This window comes from Ochotona princeps, chromosome 29, assembly GCF_030435755.1.
Source record: "Ochotona princeps isolate mOchPri1 chromosome 29, mOchPri1.hap1, whole genome shotgun sequence".
NCBI lineage: Eukaryota > Metazoa > Chordata > Mammalia > Lagomorpha > Ochotonidae > Ochotona > Ochotona princeps.
Window position 1 is genome coordinate 12,156,987 of NC_080860.1, and position 19,659 is coordinate 12,176,645.

At 49.6% G+C, this 19,659-nt stretch overlaps 1 protein-coding gene across 2 annotated transcripts in view; it reads left to right on the forward strand.

Moving 5' to 3' along the window:
* The window catches only part of ACACB (acetyl-CoA carboxylase beta), a 98,021-nt gene that overhangs the window by 11,582 nt on the left and 66,780 nt on the right, over positions 1-19,659 (forward strand). The window contains exon 2 of one of the 2 annotated variants that reach the window (XM_004591920.2): positions 8,874-9,505. In XM_004591920.2, coding sequence (XP_004591977.2) covers positions 8,883-9,505 — 623 coding nt within the window. In that variant the 5' untranslated portion in view covers positions 8,874-8,882. Of the gene's footprint in view, positions 1-8,873; positions 9,506-18,212; positions 18,412-19,659 lie in introns of those variants that run through there. The other variant, XM_058656533.1, reaches the window with a different exon arrangement.

A 19,659-nucleotide genomic window follows, 5' to 3' on the forward strand; every position in this document is an offset into this window, starting at 1 on the left:
TGTGTGTGAGACTCGACCCCAGCCCCACTACCGCCCCCTGGCCAGCCCCAGGTCAGCACTGATTGGAACTGAAGGGATCCCTGCCTTCCTCCGGACCAGGTCCATCTGTGATCACTTGGGCCCCAAGTCGCTGCTGCCCAAGTGCCAGGGTGAGAAACCTAGAGTCTTCGCTCTCTTGTGAGGCTTAGGGCTGGCAGAGTTATCTCCACAAATGGTGGCGGCTTGGGGAATCAGCATGCAGAGTCATGGCAAGGATCCGCCTGGACTCTGCTGCTCGCAGGCTCATGCATGGTGCTCCTGGTGGACCCCTGTACCGTGCTGGTGGGGCTCATTTCTAACTCATTGATCTGCCAGTTGGATTTTCAGGTTACATAACCAGCTGCTTTAAAATTGGTCTATCTCTGTTTGTCTTAACTCCCTCTGCCGAACTGGATGGGTTTATATCCATCTGCAAGGACAGGGTCGTGGGGAAGTTCTGGTGGTCAGGCCTGGCTTTGAGTCAGTTTGTTGATCTGTGAAATGGAAGTAAAGCAGTGGCCTGCGACCACAATAGTATCCATGCAGATGTTCTAAGGATTGGACAAGGGGCAGAAGGAAGGAAGCCCCGAGCCCTGAGGACCCTCAACCAACCTGTTGTCTTCTGTGGGTATACATGCTCTAAATGGTTTTTGAAACGCAACTCAGAGCCGTGTTGACGGGGCAACAGTTAGGGTGCCCATTTGACAGATGAGGAAGCTCAGGTTCAATTAGGTTGCCCCTTGGTCCTCCTGGACCCTCTCTGGACTCTGGGAAGAAAGTGAAGGGATGCTGGGGATATTCACACAGATAACTCCCAAGCAAGGTTGGCTTGGGGGTGTTAGATCCAAAATAGCCCCCTGAGGCTGGCGTTGTGGCACAGCGAGTTAAACCTTTCAAAATAAATAGAAATAAATCCCTAACGAACAAACATGGTTTCCCACAGACTTGCAGCAGATCTTAAAGGCCTTGCAGAGGGACCTAAGGAACAAGGCGGGGAGAAGAGCTGGTTACTCCTCTCACTCCAGCTTCTAGCTGTGTGCCCGGCATCCCTCAGTCACCTGGCAAGGCCCCCATGACCTCATTCCCTTCCTCAAGGTTGACAGGCTGAGGGCCAGGCTTGTAGCACCTATACCTTGGGTGGGGGTCGGGCTGGGGGTGCACTGAAACTGTGTCCATTGTCACAGTCAGCCGTGCCTCTCTCTGGCCAGCCATGATGCTCTGAGCAGGTTCTCAAAGAGTTTGCATGCTGTGCAACTTGAGCCATGTGTTTGGTTTTCCAATGGGAATCAACCCAAGAGTGTTCTCACAGGTTGTAGATTCTAAAGCATGGGCACATATTGTTGCTTTGATGCTGCTTTTTTTGTCAGCACTAACTCAATTATTTTTTTAAAGATTGATTTATTTTACTTATAAGAGTTATAGACACAGAGAGATTCTATATCTGCTGGTTCATTCCCCAGATGGGCACAACAGCCAGAGCTGAACTGACCCAAAGCTGGGAGCCAGGTCCCCCACAAAGGTGCAGGGACCAAAGGCCTTTGGCCATCCTCTGCTGTTTTTCCAGGCTACCAGCAGGGACCTGGTTTGGAAGTGGAACAGTTAGGACTTGAACTGGCACCCATAAGGGATGCAGGCACCACAGGCTGAGGATTAGCTTGCTATACTCCCCACACCAGTCTCACTCGGGTGTCTTTTGGATTGATGTTAAAGGGAGTCCAGGACACCAGCTGCCTGCATTTGCTTATTTCTCACCATTTCAAAGGTGCACATTTGCCTAAAATTGTCTGCATTAGCATAGTGTTCTGCCTGGTTCTCTCCCCCAGAACTGCCACAGAGACCCTAGCTTGTCTTGGCATTCCTGAGCCCTGGTTCCAAAAGCAGACCACCTCAGTAGGCAGATGTGCAATACAGTGATTGAAATGCCATGTTTGGAGGGCGTGGGACTGAATCCTATACTCAGGGTCTGTCCCAGGGTGCAGCTTTCTGTTCATGGGAAGGCAGCAGGTGTAGGCTCGAGTGATTGGGCCCCTCTAAGCCACCAAGGTGGGAGACCAGGATATGGAGTTTGTTGCTCCTGGCTTTCCCCTCACCATTTGGGGAGTGACCTGTGAGCAGATCTCTCTCCCTCCTGTTAGCTTTCAAATAAACAAATCTTTAAAAAGGTGGGAAGAAAAACAGTACTCTAAAAACTCTAGCTTGGTTCCAGCAAAGAGGGACTTCTCTCTCTCTCTCTGCCTTTCACTTTAATTGACAACATCTTTAAGAAGGCAAATATTGCACTAAAATTGAAACTGCCATCAGTTGGAACTCAATGAGTATGCATGGATGTGGCCATTCAGTTTCTTAGCACCATGCAGAGCCTACAGATCCAGAAATGGAAAAGGCCCTTGGTCCATGTCCCCACGTGCCACCCAGTTGTCCAGAGGAAACTGGACAAACAACGCAGCCCATACCACGGTGTCTGTGTGACCGTGGGGGAGAGCTTCTCTCTGGCTAGCTCAGTGGGCAGAGTGTTGGGGACCTGGGAGCCCAGGAGCCCGCCAGGGTTTTCTGTGGGCTTGGGCAAGTGTGGCTCACAGAGAGCCCTGGAGGAGGGTGGTGGCCGCTGCCAGGAGTTGTGGCTGGCTAGTCATGCTTGCCTGTTGGGGAGGGTGGAGGCCTTGAGCCTGCTGGACTTCTGGGGAAGACAGGAACACTTTCACAACACTTTGGGTGATGCCATCTGCACGGTGCCAAGGACTCATTTCAGCATTTCTCCTGGGGGCGTGTGTGAGTTGGCTGCTTTGTGCCTCTGCCCTTTCACCGTGACACCCTACTCTGTTCTTGAGAGTTTCCTACAGACCAGAGAAAACTTGGTAGCAAAAAAAAAAAAAAAGAACGCCTACTCCTGCACCGCCCTCTGGCTCACCACTTAGAAACCAGAGGGTAGGGGTATTGGCATAGGTGGTTTGTTTTATTAAACCTGCTCTTCTGTTTTAAAAAGTTTCTCGATCATCTATTTAATTTGAAAAGCAGAGGGAAAGGTGGTGTGAAAGAGAGAGCTTGTCCATCTGCTGGTTCATTCTCAAATACTCACAGGAGCCAGGAGCTTCTTTGTTTTTTGAGTTGTAGGGCCTGTGTGTTCTCAACACTAGACCCTTCATGTACACTTTACATGAAGTTTAGGTTATGATTTACAAGGGCTTGTGTTTTGTAGGTTGGTGGTATCCTTTGAGTCACAAGAATTTTAATTACAATAAATCCAATCTATCTTTTTTTTTTTTTTTGAGATGTTGCTCATGTGTTTCAGAAGTTAAGAACCTGTTGCTCAATCCAAGGTTATTGAAGATTTGCACCTATGTTTTCTTCTGAGAGTCCTATGATTTTAGTCCTTAATTTCTTACAGTCTCCAATTCATTTTCAAGTTAAGTGTTGTGTAAAGTATAAAATAGAGGATCCACTTCATTCTTTTCCTGTGGAAATCCAGTTGTCCCAATGTCATGTGTTATAGAGAATGTTCTTTTCCCACCGAATGGTTTTAATTTAATTATCAAGAACAAATTAGCCCCAGTAGCTTGTGGCATAGCAGGTTAAGTTGTTGCCTGCAACATTGGCATCCAAATGAGTCCTGCCTCATGTCTTGGCTACTCTATTTCCAAACCAGCCCCCTGCAAATGCACCTGGGAAAGCAGAAGATGACCTGAGTGATTGGGCTTCTGTCATCTACGTGGGAGACCTGGATGGAGTCCCAGGCTCCTGGTTTGGGCCTGACCCAGCCCAGCCATTGCAACCATTTGGGGAGTGAACTAATAGACAGAAGATTCTCCCTCTCAACCCCTTCTTCTCGTCCTCCTTTCTTGATAGCTGCCTTTCAAATAAATAAATTAAATAAATCTAAAAAAAAAGTTTCATTGTCTCCTATGTCTGTCAAAATCACTTTTTTCTTTTTTTTTTTTTTAAAAGATTTTTTTTATTTTTATTACAAAGTCAGATATACAGAGAGGAGGAGAGACAGAGAGGAAGATCTTCCGTCCGATGATTTGCTCCCCAAGTGAGCTGCAGCGGGCCGGTGCGTGCCGATCCGAAGCTGGGAACCAGGAACCTCTTCCAGGTCTTCCCACGCAGGTGCAGGGTCCCAAATCCTGGGCCGTCCTCGACTGTTTTCCCAGGCCACAAGCAGGGAGCTGGATGGGAAGTGGAGCTTCCGGGATTAGAACCGGCGCCCATATGGGATCCCGGTGCGTTCAAGGTGAGGATTTTAGCCACTAGGCCACACCGCCGGGCCCACACTTTTTTTTTCTTAAACTTAAGTTTAAGTGGGAAATCAAGAGTCCTCCAGCTTTGCTTTCCCAGGGCATAAGCAGGGAGCTGGATTGAAAATGGAGCAGCCGGACTCAAACTGGCACGCATATGGGATGTCTACACAGTAGGCAGAAGCTCAGTTTGCTATGTCATGGTGCCAGTCCCATTTAACTGATCTTTTAGCTGTAGCTACTTGAGTGCATTGTATGTTCTTTGGGATTTTCTCTCTGTGTATGTGCATGTATGTGTATGATCGGATTATCTACAAATAGAGATGACTTTGCTTCTTCCGGTTTGGGTACCTTTCAGTTCTTTTATCATGGGCCTGGTGCTATGGCTCAATTGGCTAAATCCTCCCCTTGCAAGCACCGGGATCCCATTTGGGTGCCTGTTCATGTTCCAACTGTTTCCCTTCCCATCCAGCTCCTGTCTTACAGCCTGGGAATGCAGTGAAGGATGGCTCAAGTCCTTGGACTTCTGCATCCATGTGGGAGACCTCAAGGAGGCTCCTGGCGCCTGGCTTTGGATCAGCTCTGCTCTGGCCATTATGGCCACTTGGGGTGGCCAGCAGATGAAAGATCTTTCTGTTTCTCCTTTTTTTCTGCAACTTTGTCTTTTCAATAAGAATAAATAAATCTTTAGAATATTATTTTAAAATAATAAAACAATTCTAGCCCTCTGGCTAGAACTCCCCGTTCTGTATTGAAAAATGATGAAATAGGGTATTCTCATCTTCCTGGTCCGAGGAGGAACTCTATCAGTGTCCCATCAGTGAGCACTGTAGCCGTAGGCCTCTCATAAATGCACCCCATTATGTGGATCTTCCTCTCTGTTCCTGGTCCTCTGTGTGTGTTTTTCTCAGAAGATCATTGGATTTTGCCAAAGGCTTTCCTGGCGTTTGTTGAGATGATTATGCAAATCTTTTCTTTCATTCTGCTAATGTGGTGCTGTGTTATGTTGGTGTTGAGCCATCGTTCTCTTTGTACCGGAACTGGAGGATCTTAAGAGAACATTCTGACCCTGTGTCATTGCCCAGAGAACGTGCTGTGTTAGTATTTTGAGTGTGAAAGCTGTCCCTGGATCACGTGATTCCAGGAACTGTGGAGATCTGTAGACCAGGGTGTATGCAGAAAAAGAGAGGAGGGGCTGTCCTGAGCCCTGCTTCCTTTGCTGGAGCTTTATGGCTCTGCTCTTGGAGCGCTTCTGGCAAAATGGCTTCAGAAGGTTCAGAAAGTTTGGGTTACATTTTTTTTTTCATGTTCATTTTTCACCTGGTGCAGGATGATGGTTTTGGTTGGAGGTGAGCATTTAGTTTAGCAGTCAAGGTGCTGGTTACGATACTGGTGTTCCTCAGCAGGACACCTGGACTCAATACCCAAAACCAACTACAGATTTCTGCATTTTACTGATGTAAATGTTTGGAGGTAATGGTGATGGTTCCTGCCACCTATCGGGGTCAGCTGGATTGAGTTTCCAGGTCTTGGTCTTGGCCCAACCTGATCCTGGCTGTTATGGGTATTTGGAGAGTGAACCACAGGCTGAAAATTCTCTGTTCTACCGACTACCTATTCTGCCTTTAATAAATTAAAACTTAAAAGAGATCTTTATATTTTTGAGACAACATGTGATGTTTCTGTACGTGTAGGCACTGCATAATGGCCATTCAGGGTAAATATATCTAATTCATCAAATATCTAACATTTATTTAAGATGAAAACATTCCAAATTCATTCTAATAGGCTTTTCCAAGCATATATGACACATTTACAGAATCTATAGTTAGTCTATTGCACAATAAAATCCCATAATTACTTACTTCGATGTTGCTGTAACTTAGATCTCTTCCCTTATGTCTGAACCTTTTCAACCTTTTGTTATTGCTGTTGAAAAGCTTAGAGAGGGCCTGACGTGATGGCTCAGTGGCTGCATCCTTGTCTTGACATGTGCTGGGATGTCATATGGGTACCGGTTCATGTCCTAGCTACTCCACTTCTCATCCAGCTCCCTGCTTGTGGCCTGAAAAAGCAGTAGAGGATGGCCCAAAGCCTTGGGCCCCTGCACCCATGTGGGAGACCTGGGGGAAGCTCCTGGCTTCAGCTCAGCTCAGGCTGCTGTGGCCACTTGAGGAGTGGAAGATCTTTGCCTCTCTATAGATCAGCCTTTCTAATAAAAATAAGTATATCTTAAAAAAAAAAGAAAAGCTTATATAGAGAGACAGATCATCCCACTCTCTGGTTCTATCCCCAAATACCCACAATATCTAGAGTTGGACCGGAATGAATCAGGAGCCCAGAACTCATCTGGGTCTCCCACATGGGAGGCCCAGGCACTCGAGCCAGCATCTGTTGCCTTACAGAGCATGCATCTGTGGGAAGCTGGATCTGAAGCAGAAGAGACAGGACTCGAACTAGGCCCTCCAATATGAGATGCAGGTGGTCCAAGATAACTTTACCCATTGAGCCAAATAAATGCCTTTCCCTAGCTTGGCTTTTTGAATACAGAATTTTTTTTTCTCGCCATGGAGTGGCCCTAGCAGCTCAGATGTGCATCTCATATGTAGCACAGTGCCGAGGTCTGACATCCCAGCTCCAACCTCTGACTCCAGCTTTCCTGCAGCACAGGAGTTCCCAGGAGGCAGCAGTGATGGCTCAAGTTGCCGGGCTCCTGCCATCTGCCTGCAGATCCGCACTGAACTCCTGGCAGGGAGCAGGGTCAGTGTGCTCAGTGCACACATATGTTTTCTTCAGACATTTTTCAATTTTCAAAAACTTTATGGATACAGAGCGCCAGCTGAATAGTTAAGAGACTTTTTTTTTTTTTAAAAAATGACTGTTTATTGAGATGTGATTGACACAGCACAGTCCACTTACATCAAGTACAATAATCATAATCATAATCATCCCAGGGCTGTGCAACCATTGCCACAGTCACTTTGAGAACAGGGTCTCCAATCCACTGGACCCAACTCAACTACAGATCTTTCTATGAGTTTGCTTATTCTGGTTGTTTCATTTGTAGATGATTATACAATCTTTTAGGCTGGCTTCTCTCACTTAGCATGCTTTCTTTTTAGATTTTTTAGTATTTGTTAGAGATGCAGATGCAGGTGCAGGTGTGTGTGTTTACTCCCCAGATGCCAGGCTCAGGCCTGGATAAAGAGCTCAGTCCAGGTCTCCCCCAGTGGCAGGAAGCCAAGTGACTTGAGCCAGCGTCATCTCCCACCTCCCGGGGTATGCAAGAGCAGAAAGCTGGAATCAAGAGTCAAAGCTGGGAATGGAATCCAACCCAGGTATTCCACTGGGGTGTCCCAACCTCCACACCAGGTGTCCACTCCCTAGCAGGTGCTTTCAAAATTCATCCACAGCGCAGCAATGGACCAGTGATTCTTGACTTGTGTGAGTCATTGTCCATTCTGAGAAAGAACCCTCTTCTATCCCTCCATTCACTAGCTAATGGGTGTTTGGCTTATTTCTGCTTCTTTGGCACTCTGAGTCACGCTGCTAGAACTGTCGTCACCGTCTCTGATTTCATTTCCGCATGCATGCGTGCATACAACCAGCATTGTGATGTGCTCACCAGCTCTCCCTTACTTCATTGAGAGCTGAGATTTCATTTCTACAACCACAGAGGCCAGAAGGCCAAGGAATCTGCTTCAACCCTGGGATGGAAGGAGGAAGGGGCAGAGAGTGCATGACAGATAGCAGCAGGATGGGGCTGCATTGGCTTTCATAAGAAACACAGTCCTGGGACCACAATTCCATTCCTAGGATGATCCATCCCTCCAATCCCTGCCCTCACCACTTGTTGCTGCTGCCCTGGGGATTGAGTTTTCTGTTGTGGTCCCCGCAGGACTTCCCTGTCCAAATGTGTGCAGATGTTTATATCCTAGGGTCTTGTGTTCAAGGGCAGTAGATTCACAGGTTATGTATTAAGAATGGAGGCTTGATCCAATGTGGCATCTGGAAGCTGGGGACAACAGTAAAGAGTGGAGAGGATGCGGTGCCTTTGGGAAGTGATGGGATGGAATCAGATTGTCAAGATGGACCCCCATGCTCCAGTCACAGTGCATGGAGCTACGGTGTCCTCTCTTCCAAGGACCACAGCAGGCAGGGGGAGGGTTGGACTCCTGTGCCCTTCTGCTCCTAGATCACCTTGTGGTCCTCCCTGCCCCTGTACCCTTGCTGGGTGCCAGGCTGATGGAGCTTGCCCAGCCTTGGACCATGAGGTTCCAAAACTGTGAACCAGGGGAAGAATCTCCTTCCTAAGAAACTCCTCTGGAGTAGGCTGGGAAGGCATTGAGAAGCTGATTAATGTAATTGCCAAGAAATGCATCACGGGACACATTTACACCTTCGTAGAAACTTGAGGGAGGGGCAGGAATCTGGGGTGCAGGGGGTCAAGGACATGGAGTGTGGTGTGGGCAGAGCTGGGAGGAGCGCCCCACCCATGGCACCACTCTGGGCGGGGCTTCTCAGGGACATGAAGCCCTAGTGCTCCAGGGCGCGCCGTGGCTCCTGCAGGGAGAAATGACAGCATTACGTGCACCCTGACCTGCCTCCTTCCTCTCTCTGCAGATTTCCTGAATGGTCTTGTTGCTTTTCCTGTGTGGCCTGATTCTCTCCTGCCTGACCTTTTCCTGGTTAAAGTTCTGGGGGAAGATGACGGACTCTCAGCCAGTCACCAGCAGTCCCCCTTTGGGGAACTCCAACCTGAGCCAGGAGCCCTTGGCAGCTGCAGAAGGCTCAGGGGAGCCCCCACAGGTCAACGGCAAACCTAAGCCAGCCCCCCATCGGGGCACCAGGGACGCCCATGCTACTGGCCGCAGGAGAAACTCACTCCCGACCTCGCGGCAGAAGCTCCCCAAACCCCCCTCTTCTCCCAACAACGTATCGCCCTCCCCAGAAACCCAGGCCAGCAAGATGGGGACTCAACACCTGGATGCCCCAGATGCCAATGGACTGCCTGGCCCAGCTCAGCCCCAGGGACTGGCAGCCTGTGTCCCATCCCGGGAGGACGAGAAGCAAGAACACATCAAGAGACAGCTGATGACCAACTTCATCCTGGGTTCCTTTGACGACAACTCCTCCGATGAGGATTCGGGTGCCACTGCCTTCCGCATCTCGTCCAGGAAGGGCAGCCGGGCCAGCCTGGGGATCCTGTCCCCTGAGGGGCTTCCAACACTAGGAGAAGCTGAGACCCAAATGAGGTAAGGTGTTTTCCCCTCCCCACCTTGCTGCTGGGACAAGGTCAAGCCAGAGCCCCTTCCCCTCAGCATCAGTCATTGATCACCTGCTGTGTGTGTAGGAGGCTTTGCCTGGAAGCCGGAAGCCGGCTTTGAGAAAATCCTCAGCTTCCCTGGGCAAGGCAACCTGGCCTGGAGTGTATCATTGAAGCTAAGGCAAACTGAGGCTAGCCACAGCTGCTGTGACAAATGGGAGTCTGGAGGGAGGCACCAATCTCCCTGCCTCCTGGAGGGACTTTCATTTCTTCATTCGCTCATTCATTCATTCACGATACAGCTAGTGAACACTGAGCCTTTCCCAAGCAGTGCCTAAAGATCAGAAATCCCAGTACCATAGTCTCTCCACTCCAGTGGAGTTTGGAAAACAACACCTGCGTAGTTGTCACAGGTAGTGCTGTCCTGAGACCTGGTTTTTGTTTTGTTGTTATCAACCTTTTCCCTGTTGCATCCAACCTGAGTCTCTCTTCAAGAAGTGCAGCCCAGACAACTCTGCAAAGCAGCAAAGTTTATTGAGAAGGCAGGTAAACAGACCAACCGGCTGGGGTCAGTTCTCCTTTCCTTCAGAGAGTGACCCTGGGATGAGGGTTACAAGAATGTTTATAGAATGGGTGAGTTAGGCAGCTGTCGGGACCAGGTGAGTTGGGCAGCCATGGGAGGCAGCCATTGGAACAATGGGGGTAGCAAGACATCCAATATTAGTTCCTGAAACCAAGGGTTACTGGCAGGGCATGTTGTATCTTGTGCTTTGGCCCAAAGAGCAGGAAGCTGACAAAGCATTTTGTACAAAAGCATCAGGAGCAGATTAACAAACCTAATGCAGGCCTGAACCAAAGTGACTCCATTTTGTGACTGGGTTCCACACCCACCTTATCCACAAATTAAACAAGGGGTGCTACATTTCTGGGATGATAGCAGAGGAAACTTGAGAGCTTCTGAGAGTGGAACAGAGACCACCAGCCAGAGACAGCTCCTTTCTTTTTCTCCTGCCCCTGTCCTTCCAGGCTGTTACCTGTCCTGGGGAGGATCTGTGGTCTTTCCTATAAAGCATCCCTTCTACCCCCCACCCCCAAAACATGAGAAAAACTGGGTGAGCTCTTCCACCTGTAAGCATGTTGCCAGGGGGTTTGGTTTTAACCAGAACTGCTGTCAGGGCAGTGGAAGCTGGAGACAGAGGAAAAAGTGAATGTTCCTAATACGAGCACCTGCAAACAAACTCTGCGGAGTTTCTAGAAAGGTTAAGGGGCCAATGTTGTGGCACAGTGGGCTAACTGCTACTAGTAAGGCTGGCTGTTGGTTCAAATCCCAGGTGCTCTGTTTTTGATCCTGCTCCTTGCTATTGTGCTTGGGAAGGCCGCAGATGTAGGGACCCTATTACTCACATGGGAGACACAGGTGTTCTGGCCTTCTGAATTCTGCCTGGCCCCAGCCCTGGGTATTGCAGCCATTTGGTGAGTGAACCAGTGGATAAAAGATACTTTCTCTCTCTGTGTCGTTCTGCCTTTCAAATAAATCCTTGAAAATAATAGAAAGGTTAAAAGGCAGATAATATTTTGGAGTTTGGAACACAGGGCATAACTTTTGGCATTAGATAGGGTTGGGTTCAGTCCTTGGGTCTGCTACTCCCTACGATGTGATCTCAGGGATGACCCTTCAACTCCCCCATGCCCGTGCCTTCCCCCAACAGAATATGGAAGGGATTAAATGTGTTCAATGTTTGTAAAGTATGTGGAGTTTGGTACATAATAAGAGGCATATAATAAGTATGTGGAGTAGGTGCATAACAAGAGGTAACTTGTCCCCTGCTCCTTTCCTGGGCTTGTAGCTCCCCCAACCAGAGCTTTTACCCCATCTTCCTTCCTGAATTTTCCCTCAGGTCTTCCCCTACCTTCCTCCCTGCAGTACATAAAAATTACCCATTTATCCACGATCTCCCAAGGCTGGCAGAGGAGAAAGGCTGAGTCTCCGAGATTAGAAGTCCATTTCCCAACAGACACAGCTAGGAGGCTGCAAGGCCAGGGCTGTTTAGCTGTGCCACCCACATTCCATATGCCAGTGTGCCTTGCCTTGTGATCTCCACCATCATCTCCCCTCTACCTGTCTTGCTTGTCCTCAGCATGGCCACGTCAGCATGGATGAGGGGAGAAGTGAGCATTGGGGTGATGTGAGGTATGAATTTCCAGGGCTTGCTCAGCAAAGAGGAAGAAGCTGAGGCCTGAGGAGAGGCCTGCTGGTGAAGAGCGCACCAATGGAAAGCAAGACATCTGTGGCTGCTACTTCCAGTGGAGCCCACAGCCCAGCCAGGAGGGAGATGGAGAAGCAGGTGCACGGGTCAGGTGTTCTCCGGCTGTGTCCAGTGCTAAGTCCAGGGAGTAACCCAAAGGGATCTGTCTTGGAACCATGTGGTTGGGTCAGAGAGGAGCTCTCAGTCTAGGCAACTTTGAAACTAGCCTAAAGTGGTTCAACAGAATCACCTGCCATGATGGAATGTTCTAGAACTGTAATGTCAAATATGGTAGCCATTCGTCTCATGTGAGCAGAGCTGAGGAGGTGAATGTTCTAGGCAGAAAATGGGAGTTACTTTTCTGATGGAGTGAAGCCAGAGGGAACTTCCCAGGCATACCCAGGTCAACTTGTGAGGTTGTTTCAAGTCTTTGGATTTTTTGAATGCTGGTCTCAAAGTTCAGTTTGATTATGTGACACTTAGCATGAGTGGCACCATCTTGGTCGGGTCTGCTGGGGCCTAAAACAGGATAAATTCAGTCTGAAATAGTGGCCTCCTACCAGTTCAGCAGCAGTGTGGGCAGGATGGCCAACCAGGGGGACCATGTGTACCAGACCCTGATAATTCTGCGGCTACTCCTGCCTCTGCTCTCAGCTCCTGGCCGTCACGTCACCTCCTCCAAGGATTGTCCCTATCCCCCAGCAGGCCCCCAGTGATTGGCCACTCTGATTTATTGTCTTCACGACACTTTAATTTCCTTATTTGTTCATTTGGGTGCTTCCGATCTCACTGCGCCAAATTTCCACCTCCACACAGGCACAACTGTCCTCATGGTAATGTCTATTTCCTTGTGCCTTGCCTGGTGCTGCTTCATGGTAGGCTGTGAATGAGCATTTGCCAGATGCATGAGTGACATGTGTCACGCAACCTTGACAAAGACAACACTCTATATTCCTAGAACATGAAAAATACTACGTGGGTGAGGATGGGAATGGATGGGCAGATGGATGGATGGATGGTTGGGTAGACATGTGAACGGATAGCTGAATGGGTGAATGGACGATTAGATGAAAGGATGGACTGATGGACTGATGTTCGGATGGGTGGATAGACAGGTAAAAAGAGGGCAGTCACTTTGCTATTGCTCTGTTGCAGCAGAATTTTTATTTTCATGGAATTTTTTTTGCACATGCCTTGTCACTTGGAGGCTGGACCTGGAGTCTCTAGTTTTGAATTTTCTTCTGCTTTGCAGTAGTTATGCAAGCTCACCCCTCCTCTCCTTTCCCCTGGAAGCAAGGACAGGCCATGTGTTGTCTGTTCAGACCTCTCTCCTCTGATCCTCTACCCTTTGGAATCTTCTCAGGGCGGGGACTGGCCTTTCCTTGGGCTTGGCCTTTCCTTGGACTTGGAAACAGCTCCTGAGGTTTGGTTGGAAATCACATGGCTCATGACTTGGCAAAATGCCAGCTCCCAGCCTTGGAAACAAAGCTTTCCAAAGATGGCTGCTCGGCTTGAGCCCATGTTTGTCAAGCACACAGTGGGGTGGTTGTGCACCTTGGCTGTGGCTGAGGAGAGTACCAGGTTCAAAGCTGCCTTTTACTAGTTTGCTCTTCTCCTGATGCCACCCAGGGGGTGCTTGTGTGGGTTGAGTGGGACAGAAAAAGGCTTATTCAGCAGAAGTGTTTATTTTTTATAATTTATTCCCCAAATGACTACAATGGCTGAGCTGATCAAAGCTAGGAGCCAGGAGCTTCTTCTGGATCTCTTCTGTAGGTGCAGGGCCGCAAGGACTTGGACCATCCTCTACTGCTTTCCCGATGATAAGCAGGGAGCTGGATCAGCAGTGGAGCAGCTGGGACATGAACCAGAGCCCCTATGAGATGCTAGCTCTGCAGACAACGGATTAACCAATTGAGCCATCACACTGGTCCCATCAGCAGGGGTCTTTTACAACAACCCTGCTAAGGACATGCCCTCTGGCTCTGGCACCACCCCCTAGAGTTTCTACCTCCTCCCATTCAGGGGGATTAGGTCTTTAACATAGGGGTCCTTTAGAGGGCATTTAGTGTCCAAATCATAGCAGCCACTATGTCCAAATCCAGCTCTACAGCTTCCTCAGTGACCGAGCCATGGTGTTGCAGGATCAGGTGTTATGGAGTTGCCGTGAGCACAGTGTTGAAAGCAGCATCCACGGGTGGTCACCATCATGTGAGCCAGTGCACAGTGTTGTGGGAAGGGCCCAGGACCCGCCACTAGCCCAGCTCTCTGCAAACAGCAGAGTACTGGGGCCTACCTCTGTGGGTCATTGAGATTGAGTCTGAGCAAGTGGTGGTGGTGAGTAGGCAACTCAGAGGCAGATCAGTGGCCTTCTGCTGGGCAGGGTTTGTCCCGAAGTCCCTGCCTGAGGTTATGGCTGCTCCTGAACTCCGGCCGGGTGTGCCCTTGGAGGTAGAACAACCTGTGTCTAGGCAGGAGGAGGAGGAGCTGGGGGAACAGCAGAGGCAGGTGAGACGTCTCTGATAAATGGATAAAGTCCAAGGCACACAGGAGGATTGGGCCTTTCTTCCCTGGCACCACTCACTCATGTGTCAAGATCACAAAGGTGACAGCTGGTGAGTGATGCCGACCTCGGAGCCAGGGACACCCAGGGACACCCAGGGTGGCTTGATGGAGTCTGGAGATGAAGGGCCACCAGGAAAGGGGCTGGACACAGGACACCCAGCATCGTCCTACTCCCAAGTGACATTCCCAGTGGGAGCTGCCCAGCTCCATGCACCTTATCTTGCCATCAGAGCCAAGCAGGTCATGGCATTTTGGATTATATGTAAATGTACCCATGTCTCCCTTAATGGAACTCCAAGGATCTTTCTATGAATTAATTCACTTCCTCTGTATTAATTTAGGCAAGGAATGGCACAAACCCCATTTTCCAATCACCTCTTAGAGCCTAAACATGTTTTCTGGGGCGGGGGGTTGTCAAGAAAAGGAAGAACCTTACCTTTGAGTTCTTCTCTCTCTTCCTCTTTTTTTAAGATGTATTTATTTTTAGCAGAAAGACAGATTTACAGAGAAAAAGCAAGTCAGAGAGAAAGATCTTTCATCTATTAGTTCACTTTCTAAGTAACTGCAATGACGGCCAAAGCTGAGCTGATCTGAAGCCAGGAGCTTCTTCTGGGTCTCCCATGCGGCTGCAGGGTCCTAAGGCCTTGGGCTGTCCTGTACTGCTTTCCCAGGCCACAAGCAGGGAACTGGATGGGGAGTGGAGCAGCTAGGACATGAACAGGCACCATATGGATCCCGGGACTTGAAGGGGGAGCATTAGCCATTTGAGTCATTGTGCCAGGCCCGTACCGTACTCTTTGTGGAAGGGAAATTGAGATGGAGAGGTGGTGGCCAAAATGATTGCAGAATTTGGGACAGCGGACATTTTTCCCTCTTTCTTTTCCCTGAAGCAGCAGTTCCCTGTTTTAGCAAAATTACTTCTTCTATATCTTAGGGCACATAAAAGAGGTTGTGGGAAATGGGTTTCAAAATTTATTTTGGTGTAATTAAAAAAAAATCTCCTTCTCTGTGTTTTCCCTAGAAGTATTTCTGGGTGTGTATGTGTGTAACTGAGGGAGTAGTGAAGAATGGAATGGGGCTTCTGCTTGTTTTGACTTGTAAGACAGAGATCTGCCATCTACTGGTTGAATTCCCAAATGTCTGCACCAGCCAGAGCTGGGTCAGGCTGAAGCTGGGAGCCCTAAACTGTACTGGGAGGGAGGAACTGAGGACTTGAGCCATTCCCTGCTGCCTCCCAGGGTGTGTGTTGGCAGGAAGCTGGATCGCAAGCCGAGGAGCCTGGACTAGAATCAGGCGCTCTGATAGGGGCTGCGGACCTCACAGGCAGTGACTTAACTGCTGTGCCCAATACCTGCTCGGGTATAGTCATAAACAGAAGGGGTCTGCAACAGTTAATGGGAAATGCACCTATGGAAAAAGTAAGCTGGAATATCAAAAGTGTTTTTAGAGATTTATTTATTTGAAAGGGGATAACAATGAGGGAGATACAGAAGGAGAGAATCTTCCACCAGCTGGTTCATGTCCCCAAATGGCTGCAATGGTCGAGAATGGGTCAGGAGCCTGGAACTCCATCCAGGTCTCCCACGTGGATATCAGGAGCCCAAGCACTTGGGGCATCATCTGGATGATTAGCAGGATGCTGGAGTGGAAGTTGGAGTAGCCAGGATTCAAGAGGGTGCTTCAATATGCAAGGGTAGTTTTTTGTTTTGTTTTTAAGATTTATTTTTATTGGAAAGAGAGATATACAGAGAGCAGAGACAGAGAGGAAGGTCTTCCACCCGATGATTCACTCCCCAAGAGGCCATAATGGCTGAAGCTAAGCCAATCTGAAGCCAGAGCCAGGAGCCTCTTCCGGGTCTCCCACATGGGTGCAGGGTCCCAAAGCTTTGGGCTGTCCTTGACTGGTTTCTTAGGCCCTAAGCAGGGAGCTGGATGGGAAGTGGAGCAGCCGGGATTAGAACTAGCGCCCGTATGGGATCCTGGCGCGTTCAAGGTGAGGACTTTGAACTACACTATCGCGCAAGGCCCCACAAGGCTAGTTTTGTAAGCCATGGTTTCACTTGGCCCTGGTTTTTCAAACATTTTGAAAATAAATTTTTAATAATTTACCTTATTTTTTAAAAGATCTATTTTGTTTTATTTATTTTAATGGCAGAGTGATAGAAAGAGGGAGGGAGACAGAGATTTTTCCATTTGCTAATTCATTCTCCACATGGCTAAAGTAACAGGGACTGGGCTAGGCTGAAACCAGCAACTGGGAGCTCCTTATGTGTTCCACATGGGTGGTGGCAGGTGCCATCCTCCGCTGCCTTCCCAGATGCTCCAACAGAAGCCCGAATTGGAAAAGGAACTTGAACCCATGCTCCAATACAGGATGCTGGCGTCGTAGGGGTGGCTTAACATGCAGCGCCACAACACTGAACCCAATATACCTGCCTTTTAATTCCGTTTCCCATGACTTTTAAAAATTATTTTATTTTATTTTATTTTCATTGGAAAATCAGATATACAAAGAGGAGAAGAGACAGAGAGAAAGATCTTCCATCTGTTGATTTACTCCCCAAAGGGCCACCACTGCCAGACCTACACTGATCTGAAGCCAGGAGCCAGGAGGTTTTTCTAGGTCTCCCATGCAGGTGTAGTATCTCAAGGCTTTGGGCCATCCTTGACTGCTTTCCCAGGCCACAAGTAGGGAGTTGGATAGAAAGTGGGGCCACCTGGATTAGAATTGGCGCCCATATGGGACACCGGCGCATGCCAAGGTGAAGATTTTAGACTAGGCTACTGTGCTGGGCCCTCCCATGAACTTTTTAAAAGTCCCCTTGTGGCCAGGGTGAAGTTGGGAGCTAGAAACACAATCCAGGTCAACTATGTGGGAGGTAGGGGCCCCAGCACAGGAAACTAACACAGTTGATATTAGCAGGAAGAAGTCAGAAGCCAGGGTGGGGACCCAAATCTAGGTGATCTTATATAGAACCCCAACATTTTAAATGCTAAGCCAAACACCCACCCCCGTGCCTTTTGCCTTGTGAATGGATGATGATGATGATGATGACAATAATTATTATTATTTTGCCAACATTGGCATTATGCTTTTTGCTTTGCTGGCTATGAACACAGGCGTCATTCATTGTTATGGCACTGTTTTCTAGGCTGTGGTTTGGGTCCTCCTTGCGCAGGATAATGATGCTTGAAGACGCATGCGTGCATTCCTCCTCTGTAAACAGGGTGTCTGGGTTCAGGCTGCCGCCGTTTCCTGGTCTCTAGAGGGGATAGAGGGGAAGAGATAAAGCAGCAGGGCTGCTGTGAGAACCAAGCCAGGGGACCTCAGCGGACCGATGTGAATCTCCTAGGAGCCAGCTTAGCACCCCAGCCTGGCATCCCCCGCCCCCCTCCCCATCCGGGGCAGACCTGTGCCTGCCGAAGGGGGAGGGCTGAGTGAAAAGGGAAGTCAGACAGTTAAGTTGACAACAGGCGTGTCAACAACAGGCCCCTAACATTTCAATTTCCCCTATTTTCCCACCCCTTCCTAATGGAGTGTGGGTGCCCCAGTGGTAAGGGTAAGCCAGTTTGGAGAGCGAAGGAACCTGGGGGAGAGCAGCCTGGAGTCTTTGTGACAGTTCCGGGCAGCGCTAGCTCCCCTTGGGAAGCCAAGGTCAGATTCCAGTCCCTCGATTGGTCAGTCTGGAGGGCGGGGTCCTGCCCGGGAGGCGGGACCAGGACTCTGGGTCTGGGTGGGGGTCGGTCCGCCTAGGAGGCGTGGTCCGGGCGGGGCTGGCCCAAGGCTGCTCGTCACCCTAGGTCACTTGGACCAAGGGCGGGTTTGGGGATGGAGCCAGTGCAGAGCGGGCCTGCAGTACCTGCCGCAGCTGCAGCTGGAAGAGCTGGAAGCTTCCGAAGCCTGCCAGAGGCTCTGCTAGAGCTGGGGCTCCTTATCTTGCTGGGACCCTGGCAGAGATCAGCCTCCAGGAGTTAGGGGGTGCATGCCCTGCACTCCTCCCTGCAGAAGCCCCGTGGGACTGGCCAGCAGGGCAGCCAACATGAGTCCTGCCAAGTGCAAGGTCTGTTTCCCTGATGGCAAAGTGAAGTAAGTAGGCCTGCAGTCTTCCTGACGGTTCTCTTGGACAAACCTATATAGTCCTCCCTGCCTGCCCCGTTTATCTTATTAGCAACCCTCCAGGCCCCCCAAGAAATGCAAGTGAACTTGGGTATTGGGGAGATGGGAACTGGAGCCCGTGTTATTAGCCCTTGCCGGCTGCGCTGGACATCAGTGGAGCAGATGGGGCTGGCAGGCAGGTCCCAGTTAGTGGAATCTGGGACAGGGCCACCCTCTTCCTCCTGTTGGCCTCGCAACCCCATGGGACCCGAGCAGACCCGAGCCGACCACATCTTTAAGGCCACATTTAAGTGCCCTGGGCTTTTGGGCTCCACCTCTCTCGCGTGCGTTTTGTGACACTTGAGAAGAATCTGAAAAGCGAGTGTTGTTGAGCAGGCAATGACGGATAAGCAAACGGGGGAGGAGGCACCTCCCAGGATCTCTGTTCCCCTTGCATGCCCTTGCTCCATTTCCTTCTGCGTTAGTGGGGTGTAACTTAGGAGCTTCAGTCCCACAGCACACGTTGTATTAAGTCACTCTCTCATGTAGCCTCAAGTGTTCTTTGGTTCTTTGATTCAGAAAACTGTGTTTGTATAGCTTGTGTGCCAACAATGCTGTTTTGTTTGTTTGTTTTTGTTTTTTTTAAGATTTATTCATTTTTATTACAAAGTCAGATATACAGAGAGGAGAGACAGAGAGGAAGATCTTCTGTCTGGTGATTCACTCTCCAAGTGCGTGCAACAGCCGGTACTGCGTCGATCTGAAGCCAGGAGCAGGAACCTCTTCCAGGTCTCCCAAGCGGGTACAGGGTCCCAAGGCTTTGGGCCATCCTCGACTGCTTTCCCAGGCCACAAGCAGGGAGCTGGATGGGAAGTGGAGCTGCCGGTATTAGAACCGGCGCCCATATGGGATCCCGGTGAGTTCAAGGCGAGGACTTTAGCCACTAGGCCACGCCGCCAGGCCCAACAATGGTGTTTTTTCCTTCATTCCTTCCTTTTCCCTCACTTTCACTCCTTCCCCTCTTTCCTTAAAGATATTAGGTTGCTATATTTATTTATTTTAGCTTATTTGAAAAGCAGAGAGATACAGAGAGAGAAAGGTCCTCTGTCCACCAGTTCATTCCCCACATGCCTGCACAGTCAAGACTGGACCAGGTGGAAGCCCGGAGCCAGGCACTCCATCCAGGGACCCATGTGAATGAACCATCACCAGCTGCCTCCCAGAGAGCACGTTAGCAGG